Source organism: Zootoca vivipara, chromosome 6, assembly GCF_963506605.1.
Source record: "Zootoca vivipara chromosome 6, rZooViv1.1, whole genome shotgun sequence".
NCBI lineage: Eukaryota > Metazoa > Chordata > Lepidosauria > Squamata > Lacertidae > Zootoca > Zootoca vivipara.
Window position 1 is genome coordinate 48440973 of NC_083281.1, and position 16892 is coordinate 48457864.

Sequence of the window (16892 nt, forward strand, 5' to 3'; positions counted from 1 at the left end):
CAAATTAATAAAAGAAAGTGAAACTGAATTAACACTATCATGATATTGTTTGCTTCAATACCTTATATATACTAGTCTTTTTAAATTGCCTAACCTGTTGAGATTATTTTATAAACTCATAAAAACAAATATCAGACAACAAGTTGCTTTGAGAGCAGACACCTGTGGACACAATCAATTATGTTTAGTCATTCTGTTGGTGCCTCAGCCAGAACAATAAAAGGTTGTAACTGTTTTCATCATTCTAGAATCATGAGCTTTGGAAACGCACTCAGAGAGAAGTGGGATGATCAGGGTTTGGCCGAACACAGGAAGGATCCCCCTGGGTCCTTCCGCTCAAGGTGGGAAGGGCAGGGGCTGAGCCAAAGCATCTGGGGTGGGGTTAGTGTGCATGACTCTGCTCCTCCCAACATGGGTTTAGACAACACCACCTGGCTGGAACTCAAGTCTTGTTGCAGGAGAACCTTCTGCCAGTGTTAGCATAATCTCAAGGCGAGTCCAGTTTCCTCGTCCCCAAGGGTGGGGTTCTCTTTGAGCCTTTATTTCCAGAATAATTAAAAAAAATAGTGAGCCAGTGTGTGCTTTTGTGGATCCCTGGTAGCAGAACACATCAAACAGCAGGTTCGTATGCCAGTGATGTTTGCCAGTATATATGCTTTAAGATATAACTGATCCTGCATGCTGATGGAGTACAATCCCCAGTTTCCATCCCCAGCAGCATCACCAGGTAAGGCTGGGAATGTCCCCTACCTGAAACCCTGGAGAAGCACAGCCAATAGGTGTGTAGACAATACTGAGTTAGATGGACCAATGCTTCAGACATCTTGTGAAGGATTATCTTTTTGTCCACAAGACTGGGCCCCATTTTGTGTGTATGAGTCCCCTGATATTCTGTGTAAGCTGCTTTTATACTGCTGTTCTGTTGTTGTGGGTTGAGTTTTTGCTTTGATGTTGTGATACATTGTTTGCTTTTCAGCTCATACACAGCTTATACATACAGTATACATACATATATGTATATATATATGTATATGCGCGCGCGCGCACACACACACACACACACACACACACACACGTGTCCAGTTCATAAATGCTTTTGAATGAAATAAAGGGTTTGACTCAAAATAAAGCAGTTTTCTGTGTTCAAGGTACATAATAAGCCAAGCCAGAAAAGGGTTTTTTTCTGGGGAAGGGGCAAAGCTCAGTGCTAGAATATCTGCTTTGCATGCTGGTTTCAATCCCTAGCTGCTGCCTGTCAGTGCGGACTCCCGTATTCCCTTGAGCTTTCCTCAACTGGGCACTGCTCTTCCCTTAGCTGAGCTTACACACAATAGCCCACCCCCCTTCTGATCTGAGATATTATTCTTAGAAGTTGCAATTTCCTTGCAGACATTCTGCCGAGCAATGTGCTGCAGAGAAGGGAGGGAGGGAGGTGCTGGTGACGGAAGGAGTGCGGTCAGGGACGGCAGGCTCCTCCCCTCCATCTCCCTTGGTTACTGCTCCATTAGCAGTGAGCCTGATGGATCTTTGTCTGGTTAATAAAAATAACATAAAAAAGAGAAAGTACTCAGGACTGAGCACAGTGATCCCAGAGCTTCCAACCATCTAAAGGGCTTTGTTACCAAGGCAACGCCTTGTCTCCTAGCTGCAAAAGGCCACGAGAATGAAGGCAGCCGATGGAAAATGAATAGGGTGACGGCAAGACAACAACAACAACAGAAAAGGAAAATCTGCCAAGTAGAGTGTGAGGGGGCAGGGGAAGGGAGGGATGCTTTTTTGGGGGGTGGGCATGGACAAAAATAAAACCCTGCCAAGGTTAGTTAATGAAGAGCTCAGCAAGGCCTTGGTACCAGAGCCGCTGAAAAGTGTTGATGATGAAGGAGGGCGGGAATGGAGAACAGCAAAAACCAACTCCCAGTTTGTTAAAGGGCAGTATTCAGAAGGGCAAAGCAAAGCTCAAAGGTGGATGCCGTTTCCCAATATTCTAATTGCATGGCTTTTATTGAGGTGGGTACTTTATTCTACCTGATCCCTCCAGTCCATGACCTGGGATTCGGAGAGGGCACCAGCAGAAACAGAAGAGGACAACACAGGCAGCCACAGCTTCACTCACAGCATTAGTTCTCACTGCCAAACAATGGTGCAGTAGAGTGCAGGGGATTTTTTTTTAGAGAAGGAGCAATTCTGCCTCTGCTGGAGCAGCAAGGTGCTATAATTGTTCTGGAAAGTGACCAAAGGGATAATGAAGCTTTCAAGTTTGTTTGTGACATTCTGGCATTGGTGAAGTCAGAGAATATGGAGAGTAACAAACAAACATAGACTGGATTCTTCTTTCCTTTTCTTTGATGAGGTTCCTCCTTCGCGATAGCAATTTAAACGGTAACACTTTTTTTTTTGCAATACACTTTGCATTCCTAATTAAAACCCAAAGGTGGTGTTTCAGCTGACTGAAGATCTTTTGCTAAAGGTCAATACGTAAAGCTCAGAAGTCAGCACTGTGGAGTTCAATAAAGCTCCCGCCCAAGAAAATCCGCATAGAATTGCAGTTCTGCTGCTAAACTCTGTATTCTGCTACGTACTATTGCTCTTTGATTCCTGGGTGTGTATCAAAACATATAAACACATCAGAGCCTGTATTTTTTAAACTCTCCCTTAGGCATGCCTATGCAAGCTGTTATGATGAGGTCCCACACTTCAAAATTTACCACTACACTGCTGCCAAAGAATCAAGCCACTTTTCAAACCAGACAAGAGACTTGACTCTTTGGCCATAGGAACCTGAAACAGCGTGAACTGGACCATCAAGACTCCATATTCCCTGTTCCTGAACCTCAAACTGCCTGCAAAGATGTAGCAATGACCCTGACATAGAAATCTGGATGGAGGGTTTACTGGCCGTGCGTGGAACATTCCCTCACTCCCCGAAAGGTCAGTTTAGGTGATGATGCCTGATGTTAAGCCCTTTCCCATTTTCCAAGTCATCTGCTGTACAATACCCCTGTTTCACTCGATCAGATGGAGTCGACAGGGGCACTGGCTCACCTGGTGAGATGGATCACTTCCTGCCTGCTCGCTACGGGTCTGGAGACTGTACAGGAGAGCCAACCCGCTGGCTTCCATTGCAGGTGATTTACTGTTGATTACAGAGGCAATTACAGATTGGGTTTTCCACCCACCTCTTCTCTATCTGCCTGCAAGGGAGGGCCTAGGGTGGTTGGTGACTCCCCTTCCCCTGCAGACAGGAGCTTAAGAGTGGGGATGGTGGGAGTGCTAATCTGATGGGAGTTGTAGTCCAAATCACCCAGAGAGAGACAAATTGGTGAAAGCTGGTTTATAGCTTCAGGGGTGAAAACCAGCAGCTTGGTGTGGTGTAGTGGTTAAGAGTGGGAGACTCGTAATCTGGGGAACTGGGTTCACATCTCCGCTCCTCCACATGCAGCTGCTGGGTGACCTTGGGCTAGTCACACTTCTTTGAAGTCTCTCAGCCCCACTCACCTCACAGAGTGTTTGTTGTGGGGTAGGAAGGGAAAGGAGAATGTTAGCCGCTTTGAGACTCCTTCGGGTAGTGATAAAGCGGGATATCAAATCCAAACTCCACTCCTCCTGTGTGAGTGAGAGTTAAAACTAGCCTCCTGTATAAAGGTGAAATGGGCACCCAGTGTTCCGGCCACTTTTGCCTCTGGCCCTGCCCACCAGGGGCATGTGGCCCCCAGAAAAGAACGCGGCCCTTCAGCCAAAAAGGCCTTCCCCTCCTACTCTACATCAGTAATCACTGCCCAGTGACTGTCTTCTTTCCCCGACAGCTCAAACCGGCTTGGAAAGCTGTGTGCCGCCCCCCCCCCCATTTGCTAGAAAGTCCCAGAGACCAGTAATGGGGCCATTGAGAGGGCAGAGACATGTCCCCATGTTCCCGCCAACATCACACTTGTCTCCATTCAGGGCTTCCAGATGGAAAGCTCCATCTCTGCCAAGTGGCAGCGTCTCTTGCCAGAAAGCAAAAAGCACCACAGAAATTAAAGGAAACCACGGGAGCGGAACTGTTGCCCCAAGCTGGCACTGGAGCTCCCAGGACGGAGGCAGGCTTCTCCTTTAGCCCTCGGGCAGAAAAATAGCGCAGTTCAATCTGGGGCGGCCACGTTCCCCAATTTGCAGGGCTGGCTGGCCCACCTCCAGTTGAAAGAACTGGAAGAAGGGAGAACAGGAAGGGCTTTGAAGTTAAGAACATGAGGCGAGCCCAGCTGCTGGATCAGGCCAAAGGCCCATCTGGTCCAGCCTCCTGTTCTCACAGTGGCCAATCAGATGCTCCAAGCAGGACTGGAGCAAAACCACACTCACCCCATTTGTGATCCACAATGGAGGCATATCATAGCTATTGTGCTTCACATTCACCTGTAAGAACCAACTCCTAGGGGCGGAGGTCCCTTTGCCCACCCCCCAATAAAATATTTGAGGGGGCCAGCCCTCCCCCAGCTTATGGGCATTGCCATTCAAATGAACCACATCTTGTGGTCGATTATGCGGGGTGAGGATTACCTGCCCCCCCAATATTTTATTCAATATGATACCCCTGCACCCATCGATAGCCTCCTCTTCTTTGAATCTGTCTAATGCTCTGTCAGAACCAGTGAAGTTGGTGGCCATCACTGTCTCTTACGGGATCAAGTAGCCATAGTTTAGCTACAGCTGTCCATGGTTACTCGCCACAATGGCTATGTTCCACCTCCACTGGCAGAGGCAATAATGCCTCTGAAAACCAGTTGCTGGGGAGCACAGGAAGAGAGTGCTGCTGTGCTCATGTTCTGCTTGCAGGCTTCCCAGAGGTATCTGGCTGGCCACTGTGAGAACGGGGTGCTGGACCCTTTGGCGTGACCCAGCAGGCTTCTCTTATGTCCTTATGGGGGGCGTGGCAGCTGGGGGGGGTGCAGTGTCACTGGATTGGCTGTGCCCACGCTGTACCAATCTCCCCTCATGTTTTGGGTTACTGGCAGCAACCTCCACACTGTGATGCCACACCAGCCTCCTCTGCCAGCCACACCTGAATCCGAGGGAAGGGACAACCTTCTTCACACCCAACAGATCAGCCTTCTCCACCCTCTTGATGTTTTGGGCTACAACTCCCATCGGCCCCAGACATCACAGCCGTTTTGGACAACAACTCCCATTTCCTCCAAGAGAGCATGGCTAGCTGAAGATGGCTGCTGTAGATATTATCTACTGAAATCCTTTGAAAAAAGAGAATTGGATGGATTCATGGAGGAGTTTATCACAGGTTATTAGCCGTGATAGCTAAATGAAGCTTTCACGTTCAGAGGAAAATCTGAGCACCAAACATAAAGGGAGGAACCTGCTCAGGTGCTTCTCATTGGGGCACCTGGTTGGCCACTGTGAGAACAGAATGCTAAACTCTATAGGTCAGCCTTCCCCAACCTGATGTTTTAGACTACAACTCCCATCAGCCCCAGGCTGCTTTGGATTTGTAGTCCAAAAAATCTGGAGGTCACCAGTTTGTAGAAGGTTAAGACAGCCCTCTGGTCTGATCCCACAGGCCTCGGACAGCTGCATATGAAAGATCTACATTGGCTCCTAGTACGTTTCCGAGCACAATTCAAAGTGTTGGTGCTGACCTTTAAAGCCCTAAATGGCCTCAGTCCATTATACCTGAAGGAGCATCTCCACCCCATCATTCTGCCCGGACACTGAGGTCCAGTACCGAGGGCCTTCTGGAGGTTCCCTCATTGTGAGAAGCCAAGTTGCAGGGAACCAGGCAGAGGGCCTTCTCGGTAGTGGCGCCCGCCCTGTAGAATGCCCTCCCATCAGATGTCAAAGAGAAAAACAACTACCAGATTTTAAGAAGACATCTGAAGGCAGCCCTGTTTGGGAGGCTTTTAATGTTTAATCAATTATTTTATTTTATTTTTCTGTTGGAAGCCGCCCAGAGTGGCTGGGGAAACCCAGCCAGATGGGCGGGGTATAAATATATTATTATTATTATTATTATTATTATTATTATTATTATTATTATTATATTCCTGCATTGCGGGGGGCTGGACTAGATGATCCTCAGGGTCCCTTCCAACTCTACAATTCTATGATTCTTATGTACTAACCAAGGACTTTCCATGTGCAAAAGATGGTTGTTCTGCTCTACCAGTGAGCTTTCAGGTTTTTGAACACACCCTGGTCATAGTTCCAGCCCCTCTGTAAAATCCTGTGAATGATTTCTCTTGCTGTGTTCACATGAATGGGCTATTTTCAGAGTAGTTATTTTGTGAGAAAGCCCTGAAAAGCTGCACCTGCTTCAGTTCTTAGAAATGCAAACCTTTCAGTATTGCTGAAGTCCACCTGCACTTTTAGGCCTCGAATCAGTTCTCTCTCCTTCTGTCAAGTGGATGGCTTGGACCAAACCATCCCTGTTTTTTGTAAGGCAGCAGTAAGCCTCTTTATTTAGAAGAGCCGACGCTAGCTTACACAAGGCCTCAGAATCCAACCCTCTTTCAAGGGTTGCATCCCGATGCAATCCCCCCCCCAATCTCTTACTTTACTTGATTCCAGTGGCATCAAATATTTACAGCCTAAAACAACTAATCTCTTTTTGCTGCAGCCACATTTTCAGGAGAGCTGGGAACTGCGAAAGTTATTTGCCACCTACAGAATTTGCAGCCTAATGAAAATATCTAAAGTGTTCCCATCCAAAGCTTCGGCCCCCTGCCAGTTGTTTTCTTTTAAAGCCAACAAACGTTGCAAGCTTAGCATGGCTGGAAGGCCAATAGAGAACAGGCCCAGCTGAGCTGCTGCCAGCTTTGATCACTAGGCAATACCGCCACACATCTAGGTGAGGGCTGCCCTTGGGCCGGGTCTGGGAGCTCCAGCTGATGCAGACTGCGACGGCAGTTACAGTGTGGTGTGCTTAATGCCAAGGTTGCAGGTTCGATCCTTGTATGGGACAGTGGCATATTCCTGCATTGCAGGGGGTTGGACTAGATGATCCTCAGGGTCCCTTCCAACTCTATGATTCTATGTGGAATAAAGTGGAACCGTTACTTTGCATGACTTGGGAACTATGGAATAAATAGGTTACTCTAATGGTGTTGTTCCTTTAAAAACAACGCTCTGTGAGCTTCATGCCACCCTGATTTTTGAATTTATTTTTAAAGAAAACTATTTTCATTACATATGTTATTTTAAAAGAATGCATCCTGATTTTTAACGTGTGCTTTGAAAACAGATTTCCTCCCTAAGATTTGCGTTTTTCATTGACTGCATTTCCTGCCTCAAGTGTGAAAATGACGATGAGGTGAATTTGTTTGTGTGCGCATGTGCGAGAGCATGAGCGAGGAGGGGAGGGAAAGAGAGACAGAATTCATAAGATATTTCCGTGGTACTGAGAAATGTTGTCTCCCCCTTTGTTCACATTGTTTGCTTTTTAAGGTGATGGCTTCCATGCTGTTGTGCCATACAAATTTAATCACAACTGGATGCCTGTGTTGTACATAAATATGAATATGTTTTCATCTGAGAGAGATCCATTAGTGGAGAAGATGAGCCCTTAAATGATTTGAAGTGCTGAAAGCATCTTGGGTAATAAAGGGATTTTTGTTTTGTTTTTTTAAATGGCTCAAGGAAGAGAGATACACACATAATTTGTGTCACCTTGATTATGCTGCTTAGCTAATGTCTTGAGAGTAAACGGTAGACTAAACCCCAACAGGGGATGAAGACATATCCTAGTGGGCTTCTCTCTCGCTCATGCTCTGCCAACTAGGGACGGTTGAATTGGCCAATCTTTATTTTTCTCCATTTCACATTTTTCCAATCTTAGGTTCAATTCTCAACATTGACAAATCAGTTTGCATTTTTTTTTTTTTTTAAAAAAAACCTCATGCATCCATCCGCCCTTAGGGCCTATTTCTCCTCATGGACACATTTCTGTACGATTATTTTTGCCTAAAACACAAAATTTCACAAAGCAATTCCCCCCGATACGATGCATTTTGTACATTATTTTCTCTAGCGTATGCATCTTCATGCACACTTTATGCATTTTTGTACACATGACTTGGAAAACGGCATTGTAAAATTCAGAGAATTTTGAAGGATGGCAGTGTTTCTATTTGCCTATTGCTTTGAAAAGTGTGAATTAGGTATGTTTGCCTTTAAATGAAAACTGAACCAAATTTCCCCACCCCACCCCCATTCCATGCAAGGTGGGGCTGATGGGAATTGCAGCCCAAGATATCTGGAGAGCTGTGCTTTTCAATCTTGCACAACATTGCAAAGCTGGAAGGCTGCTCAGAGTGGGGGAACTTGCACAAAACAAGGGGGCTCTTGCCCTGGGTCCTGTGCATATCATTGGCCACCACTGGAGAGCGAATGCCATCTAAGATTTCCAGGCAAGGTGCCACTGGAGACTAATGTTCTGCGACAGTTACCACAGGAATGAGCCAGGACCTTCCTGAGTGAGTAGTGGAGAAGACCGGCAGCAGGCCACAATCCAGGAAGCAGAAAGAACCTCTGCCAAAGGGGTTAGGATTTGAAGGAGTTACTAAGGAAGAGTACAGTCCAATCCTTACTCCCTTATCCACATATAATAAAAAAATGAAGCACATCTCTCATTCTGTTTGATCACAGGGCAAAGAGCAGCTGCAGGGGAGACTTTGTAGTCCATGTGTGAAATAATTCCTGCATGCGCCTCCCAGCTTTGTATATACACGTGTGCCCCCCCCTCCCAACATCACAATTGCACCAGGCTGTATCAACCCTCTGGGTGGCTCTGCAAAGCTGCCTGGGGAGGGGGGGGGGACAGGCACAATCCTTGCCAGGGATAGTATTTACCCCAGGGTTGGCCCTGGCTAGAGGGACCGGTGGTCCAGCTCAGCATAAGGCAGTTTCCTTGGTTGCACAAAAGAATGCTTTACAAGTAAATCATTCAAATATGTTCGCAACTTACATGCTAACATTGGCCTCTCCCGATGGAGCAGGAAGAGATCCCTGTGTATTTAAATTTTTGTATTTATTCATTGAATTTTTATACCGCCTTTCAGCTAAAGATCTCAGGGCAGTTCGCAGCATGAAAATGCAAAATGAAAACACAAAGTGCATAATAAAAATAAGAACGAGAACAAAACGAACCAATAACCCCCTTCCTACAGAAACATTTAAAAGGACATAGAATGTTAATCAGCCAAAGGCCTGGTTGAAGAGGAAGATGTGTAATGAAGGCGCCAGGCCAGCCTCTCTGGGGAGAGCATTGTACAACTCCCACCATCATTGACCATTGGTCATGCTGACTGGTACTGATGGAAGCTGGAGTCCAACAACATGGGAACATAGGAAGCTGTCATAGACTGAGTCAGATTATTGGTTCATTCAGCTCAGCACTGACAGTGTCTTCCTAGGGCAGGCACCCCCAAACTCGGCCCTCCAGATGTTTTGCGACTACAATTCCCATTATCCCTGACCACTGGTCCTGTTAGCTAGGGATGATGGGAGTTGCAGTCCCAAAACATCTGGAGGGCCAAGTTTGGGGATACCTGCCCTAGGGTTTCAAAGGAGCCTTTGGAGATACAAGAGCCACAGCCCTTCCCAAACCTCTGAAAGGCCGTAGCTTCTCTATCTTGGGTCTGATACAATGAGACAAGTTGCGTGTCCTGGTATCCTTAAGAAATCAACTTCTCCTCCTAGCCGGATGTGCTACCCTTCCCAAAAGCGTTTGGAAATTGCATTTGTTTCCAGGAGATGCTGGAAAGCAGAGTGCCTTATGCAAGGAGCAGAGATACACCAGTGGAGCTGATTTGTCTTTCATTAACCCGTGGGGGCAGCCAAGGAGGCGGGCTTGTCAGGGCTAAGTGCTAATCCATTATGCATTGAAAATCATTGTCAGGTCCAACAGAGCTGGTGGGTCAAAAGGAGGCTGCATCATTCCCCCCCCTTTGTACACTGTACAGCAAAGCAAGGAGGAATTAGCGGAGGCTGATTTCACAGGTTCAAAATCATCTAAGCACCGTGCAAATCCCCCCCCCCCCGGGTCACCATCTCTGCTGCAGCCTCAATGAAGCAGGGAGCTTCCTTTACTTTAGGGAACTTCATGAACCTGATTTCCCAGGAGGCTCCCTGCTTCAGACAGTCACTCTTCACCTTGTGTGGGGCAATGGAGAGGGCGATGGGAGGCGGAGTCAGGGCACATATCCTCACAGACCCTTCCCACATTTGCTTATTTAACATGCAATCCAAACTCCCGGTAAGCCTAGACCATACTTCCCACAATGCCATCCTGATTCTGCAGGCATTTCTCTGGCCCGGATTTAACTTTGGCCTCTTTACTTTGGGATTAGGAATGGGTGGCAGGAAACGGGGTTGCGTATTAGCACACCGCGTTGGGATAATTCCTAAAGCATTTGGAATGGGTTGCTGTAAAAACCCGGCAAATGACCTCACTTGTCTGCCCTGCATTAGTACAAGGTCAGGTTAAAAAGCTTCCAGACACCGAAGGATTCTATTTCAAGTCTGATTTTGCTTGTTTTACCATCTGTTTCACCTCTTGAAGAACCTGCTAGATAAATAACAGGAAATGGAAAATGAGAGATCTGAGAGGCTTTCCCCTTAAGGAAAAACCTGCTTTTGTTTCCAACGAAGGCGGAACACTTAACACACACAAGTGGGCATCTAATTTCTAACTTGCTGTGGGCGGCATGTACCAGCAGGCTGGCCAGTTGCGGAGGTCCTCAGTGGCTTAGCACTTCTGCACAAATGAGAAAAAGTTTGAAAGCATCTCTGAGGGAAGGGAAAGAAGGATGCGCAAGCCTCATAATGATCTCTGCATCATGCATGGTGGGATGTAGTCTTTGGGGTGGGATCCGGCTCAGCAAGGGCACCTCTAATGAGCAGACTGGAGCAGGAGGGAGGGACCTGCAGCCCCCAGGCATCTCTCTGGCCAACGGGACCCTCCACAGGCCACACCCCTCCCTTGCCTTGCCTTGCTTTGCACCCATCTTGAGTGTGCATCTTGCTTGCCTGGATAAAGGATAGATTTACGGCTTGATTTATGTTTTAATTTTTGTTTGTACTTTATACTTTTATCATATATATATATATATATATATATATATATATATATATATATAAAGACAGGAGTGCCTGGCGTGCTATGGTCCATGGGGTCACGAAGAGTCGGACACGACTAAATGACTAAACAACTATATATATATATATATATATATATATATATATATATATATATATGCATGCTTCCCCCCCCCCCCTAAAAATGTTTAGGGGTACTCTCATTTTGACTCAAGAAAATCACCATTTTATAGTTCAAATCGAGGAAAATAAATACAATAAATGGACAAAAGTACAAAGATTCACAAAATGTTTAGTGGCATGCGTCTCCCCGCGTCCCCCAGAAAAAACACACACTGTGTGTGTGTGTGTGTGTGTGTGTGTGTGTGTGTGTGTATGAGAGAGAGGAGAGTCCTTGCCCTCTGATAATGCTTATCATTTGCCTGGGTGGAGAATACAGTGAGGGGTATTCGAGTGCCCAGTGCAGTTTGCTCAAACTGGCAATGACTTCCCAGGGTCCCAAGGCACAGGACCTTTCCCATCCCTTGTTATCTGATCCTGATCCACAGAGGGGCCAATCCAGCAACTGAACCTGGGACCTTCTGAGTGCAAAACACTTGCTATGCTACTCATACTATCCTTTCCTATGCCCTAGGAGCTTATCTCTTTAAGGAAGCTGACCACCTTCTTTCAGAACAGAGGCGTCCTGACAGCCACCACTGCACCTTGCCATCTGAGATCAGCTCCTTGATCACATGCAAGTTCTACAGCTGGTTCCCCCAAGTTTCTCACCCCAGGACAACCTGCTGTCTACCTCTAGTCATCCACCCATGGGGCTTCTTCACCAATAGCCCAGCAAGGGAGACTCTTCGTAATTTCAAAATTACCAAAAACAAGCGTCTGACCAGCACAAAACTTTTCACAGGGAGTGCCTACTTGTGAAAGAGAATAATATCACCTGCTATGTAACATTCTCTGTAATATTTTGCATTTATTTGAATGGTCACGAATGTTCATTTCATAAAGGGGATGATGTTGGGAAATACTTCCTTGGAACAAATCCAGCACAGGACTCTAGGTCAGAAGAGTGAGATATTTGAGCGCTTTAAGGCCATTTCTTTTGCTTTTTCTCTGCTGGAATTGAGACATCTGAAGTGTCTTCAGTTTACCTTCATTGCTATATAATGTGGCTAGGCCAGAGTGAAATCCTGACTGAGATCTTATGCTTATTAGAATAGAATTTCTTACTTTGTTATCATTATCTGTCATGTTTTATATACTGCAATATGAGGGGGGGGGGAACAGGTTATATTTTAAAGTTTATCTTGTATTCTTATTTTGCACAAATAGGTTCAGGCATTTAATTTTTTTAGAACTGGAGGTTGTAGTGTTACTTTTATTTTTTAATTCCTGTTCCCCCCTCCAAGGGTTTTTAAAATTTATGGCTCAACCCCAACCTCAACCCCAACCCCCCCTTTTGTTTCTTTTTTTCTTTTTCTTTTTATAGCCTATCAAATTCCATCAGTGGCTACAAAAGATTGGCCTTATTTGTTCATTCAGCATGGATTTTTGTTATGGATGTTTACATTATAAAGATAAAGTAGTTTTCAGCAAAGCAATACAGAGGCTGGGGAAGTGTCCTCATGGCGCACCCGCTTTATGATTCATATGGATTGCTATTAGAAGATAACAACAACAACAACAACAACAACAACAACAACAACAACAACAACATTGTTGTTTAGTCGTTTAGTCGTGTCCGACTCTTCATGACCCCATGGACCATAGCACGCCAGGCACTCCTGTCTTGCACTGCCTCCCGCAGTTTGGTCAAACTCATGTTCGTAGCTTCGAGAACACTGTCCAACCATCTTGTCCTCTGTTGTCCCCTTCTCCTAGTGCCCTCAATCTTTCCCAACATCAGGGTCTTTTCCAAGGATTCTTCTCTTCTCATGAGGTGGCCAAAGTATTGGAGCCTCAGCTTCACGATCTGTCCTTCCAGTGAGCACTCAGGGCTGATTTCCTTAAGAATGGATAGGTTTGATCTTCTTGCAGTCCATGGGACTCTCAAGAGTCTCCTCCAGCACCATAATTCAAAAGCATCAATTCTTCGGCGATCAGCCTTCTTTATGGTCCAGCTCTCACTTCCATACATCGCTACTGGGAAAACCATAGCTTTAACTATACGGACCTTTGTCGGCAAGGTGATGTCTTTGCTTTTTAAGATGGTGTCTAGGTTTGTCATTGCTTTTCTCCCAAGAAGCAGGCGTCTTTTAATTTCGTGTCTGCTGTCACCATCTGCAGTGATCAAGGAGCCCAAGAAAGTAAAATCTCTCACTGCCTCCATTTCTTCCCCTTCTATTTGCCAGGAGGTGATGGCCACCTCATGAGAAGAGAAGACTCCCTGGAAAAGACCCTGATGTTGGGAAAGATTGAGGGCACAAGGAGAAGGGGACGGCAGAGGACAAGATGGTTAGACAGTGTTCTTGAAGCTACGAACATGAGTTTGACCAAACTGTGGGAGGCAGTGGAAGACAGGAGTGCCTGGCGTGCTCTGGTCCATGGGGTCACGAAGAGTCGGACACGACTAAACGACTAAAAAACAACATACCCCACCCACCTGGCCAGGCCTCCCCAGCCACTCTGGGTGGCTCCAAACAGAATATTAAAAACATGATAAAACATCAAACATTAAAAGCTTCCCTAAACAGGGATGGGGGATATGCTCCGGCTTTTGGAGATTTTATGAGTGTTGCAGTGATAGACAGTCACAATTATTTCATGTACACAGGTGGCAGTAATATCCTAGGTATATCAGTGTCTTTAGAATGGCTTCAGATGTTCTTATACAAAGTGTTAAGGGCTGAGGTTCCTCTAATGAAAGACAAGAGAGGTTCTCCGAATGTAAAAAAACTCAAAAGGGAATGTGGTGTTATTGCAAGAGACATATTTTCTGGTGGAAGATAGAGACTTTATGAAGACTAGGTGGGAAAAGTATATGCTAATGTGTTTTCTAAGAATTCCAAGGGTGTGGCTATTCTTATACAGTGTTTGCATAGATGGTGTTGTAGCGTTACAAACAGTAGATGATCCAGCTGGGGGAATATTTTAATTTGTTGGAGAAGACCTCAAACATGATAATTACTGTAGTGAACATTTATGGACCAAATTTTGATTCTCCTATAGCATTTCATGTGTTTTTGAGCTATTAGACTGATATGACTTATGATCAGGTGGTAATGAGAGTAGATTTTTCATGATATTCTTGAATCAATTTTAGATAGGAGTACTTCCCCCTCCCTGCAAAATCCAATCTTCAGCAAGTCCAATGCTTAAAGTATACCTGTCTGAATTTGAATTGATGGATTTTTGGCACCTACGGCACCCTACATCCAAATGATTACAGTTTTTCCATCAGTACACTAAAATTGTTTCTAGTTAGATTACTTTTTGATTTCTTCTCCCCTGCTTCAATATGTAACAGCATGCCATCTAGATACAAGTGCTATTTCAGATTATGCTACAATGTCTCTTACCATGCAGTCATCCAAGGTGGTTAAAACTTCTGGCTCTTGGTGCTTACATATTACACTTTTGAATGATGGAAATGTTAAAACACAGAAGGGGGCTGAACTTCTGGAATATTTTGAAAGTAATGAGGGTACAACTTCTTCATGAACTGTTGAATAGGAAGCATGTAAAGCCTATATTCAAGGTTGGATTGTATAATATGGTTCCCATAAGAAATGAGTTAGAGTTTAGAAAGAAGAAAACTTGGAGTTAGTGCTGTAGAGTGGAAGTGGAAAGGGCCGGTGAGGGGGAGAAAGGGGTCTTTTGTGTTTTTAAAGAAAGATGTTGAGGTTCCAGAGTGACGACCGTCCATACAAGCAGAGGAAAAGTTTAGCCTCTCGGATGAAGGAAACAACTGGTGTCAGGACGAAGTATCCAAGCAAGATTCCGATTATCCTTGAGCGTTACCAGAAGGAGAGGACACTCCCTCCATTGGGCCGGGTCAAATTCCTGGTTTCAGGGGATCTATCTATGTCTCAGTTTGTCTACAGTCTGAGGGCCCGCCTGTCCCTGACAGCCACTCAAGCCTTCTACCTGCTGGTGGACAACAAGAGCCTGCCCTGCCTGAGCCTGACTGTCTCGGAGGTCTACGCAGCCCACAAAGATGACGACGGCTTCCTCTACATTATCTATGCATCTCAAGATACGTTTGGTGATGTCGGCCCATGAGCCCAATCCGAGGAAGGCCTCTGCAGTCTCCCCCCTCCTCCCTTTCTCTTTGAGGCATAGTTATCACAACATGGATTTTTAAACTGCTTTTGTGTAAGAGTGGCATGGGAGAAGAGTATTCACCATCGGGCAGGCTCTGCTTTATTGTCATTATCCCTGAAGCAACTGAACTACCTTCTATGTTGTATCTGCCTGAAAAGGCGCCCAGATGACACAGGGTGTGTTTTAGGGTCATGTACTTTCTTAACCAACTCTGCAGGGCCATTGCTTTAACCCACTGCCAGCTTATTCTTTTAAACTAATTTGTTCCCTCATCTCTTTAGACGAATATAGACATAGATACAAAAAAGAGCATCACTACTATTGCACAGGAAACTTTTGTCTGGTTTTCTTTCTTATTTTAAACAAAGCCGATTGGCCTAATGGGGATCTGGAGGGTTCCACGAGTGGAAATTTTAACCGCACAGCTGTTTTTGTTACTTCATCTTTCTTCCCCCTTTTAAAAAAAGCCTTCTGACAAGACTGCAATAAAGAAATAAATGGGCACAATTACACTAAAAAGAAAAAAGAAAGAAAAAAGAAGAAGAAAACTTAGAGAAACCAGTGAAGTCTCATTTGAGTCAAATTGCAGCAACCCCTTCCCCAGATCTTTTTTCTCTTGCCAAATAAATTTTTATTGGTTTTCCAATATTATTTCAATAATAGCCAAATTATAACAATAACAATTAATACCCAATTAATACAATTATTCCATTTCCCCTGATCTTTGTCAACTTGTTAAGTATGACTTGAATAATTTCTGCTGAAGCTGGATTTGCATTTGCGTGTGTGTGTGTGTGTGTGTGTGTGTGCGTGTGTCAGAGGTACTGAGAAAAAGATGAGAGGCCAGGTAAGATTTGGTGGTTTTTTCTGTTTAAAACAAAAACAAAGTAAGAATTACCGTATTTTTCGCTCTATAAGATGCACTTTTCCCCTCCCAAAAAGGGAGGGGGAAAGTCTGTGCGTCCTATGGAGTGAATGCGAGAGCCAGAGCCAGCGCAAGAGCCAGAGCCGCGTGCAGCAGGAAACCGGCTCTCGGGTTGCTTCCGTGACAGCAAGCGAGGTGAGAGGAGAGACGGAAGGGAGCCCCTTCCGCCCCTCCTCCCAGCTTCCATACTTCCTTCCATCCTCCCCCCCTCACCCCTTCCTTCCTCCCTCCCTCCCTTCTCTCTGTCTTCCCTCCCTCCCTCCCTCCCTCCCTTTCTCTCTCTCTCTCTCACCCCTTCCTTCCTTCCCTCCCTCCCTCCTTCCCTCCCTCCTTCCTTCCCCCTCTCTCTTTCACCCCTCCCCCTCCCTTTCTCTCTCTCCCCCCTTCCTTCCCTCTCTCTTCCTCTCTCTTCCTCTCTCCCTCTTCCAACTTGAATGAAATATTGGGGAGGGGGTTTGCAGGTAATCCCCACCTCACATACTGTATCAGCCTTTCTCAACCTGTGGGTCCCCAGATGTTGTTGAACTACAACTCCCTTCGCCCCTAGCTAGCAAGGCCAGAGCTCAGGGATGATGGGAGTTGAGGGATGATGCCAGTTGTAGTCCAACAACATCTGGGGACCCACAGG

The 16892-nt window shown here is 45.6% G+C and overlaps 2 protein-coding genes across 4 annotated transcripts in view; one reads left to right on the forward strand and one right to left on the reverse strand.

The window, feature by feature from the left end:
• The window catches only part of GNAO1 (G protein subunit alpha o1), a 181147-nt gene that overhangs the window by 65270 nt on the left and 98985 nt on the right, over positions 1-16892 (reverse strand). The window lies entirely within an intron of this gene.
• Positions 14911-15297, forward strand: LOC118078334 (microtubule-associated proteins 1A/1B light chain 3C-like). The gene has a single exon (XM_035102156.2). The coding sequence runs from the start codon at positions 14911-14913 to the stop codon at positions 15295-15297; it is 387 nt and encodes a 128-aa protein (XP_034958047.2).

Excerpts from the sequence above, each read along its gene's own strand:
- LOC118078334 (XM_035102156.2), top strand. The coding sequence starts at position 14,911 with ATGTTGAGGTTCCAGAGTGACGACCGTCCATACAAGCAGAGGAAAAGT.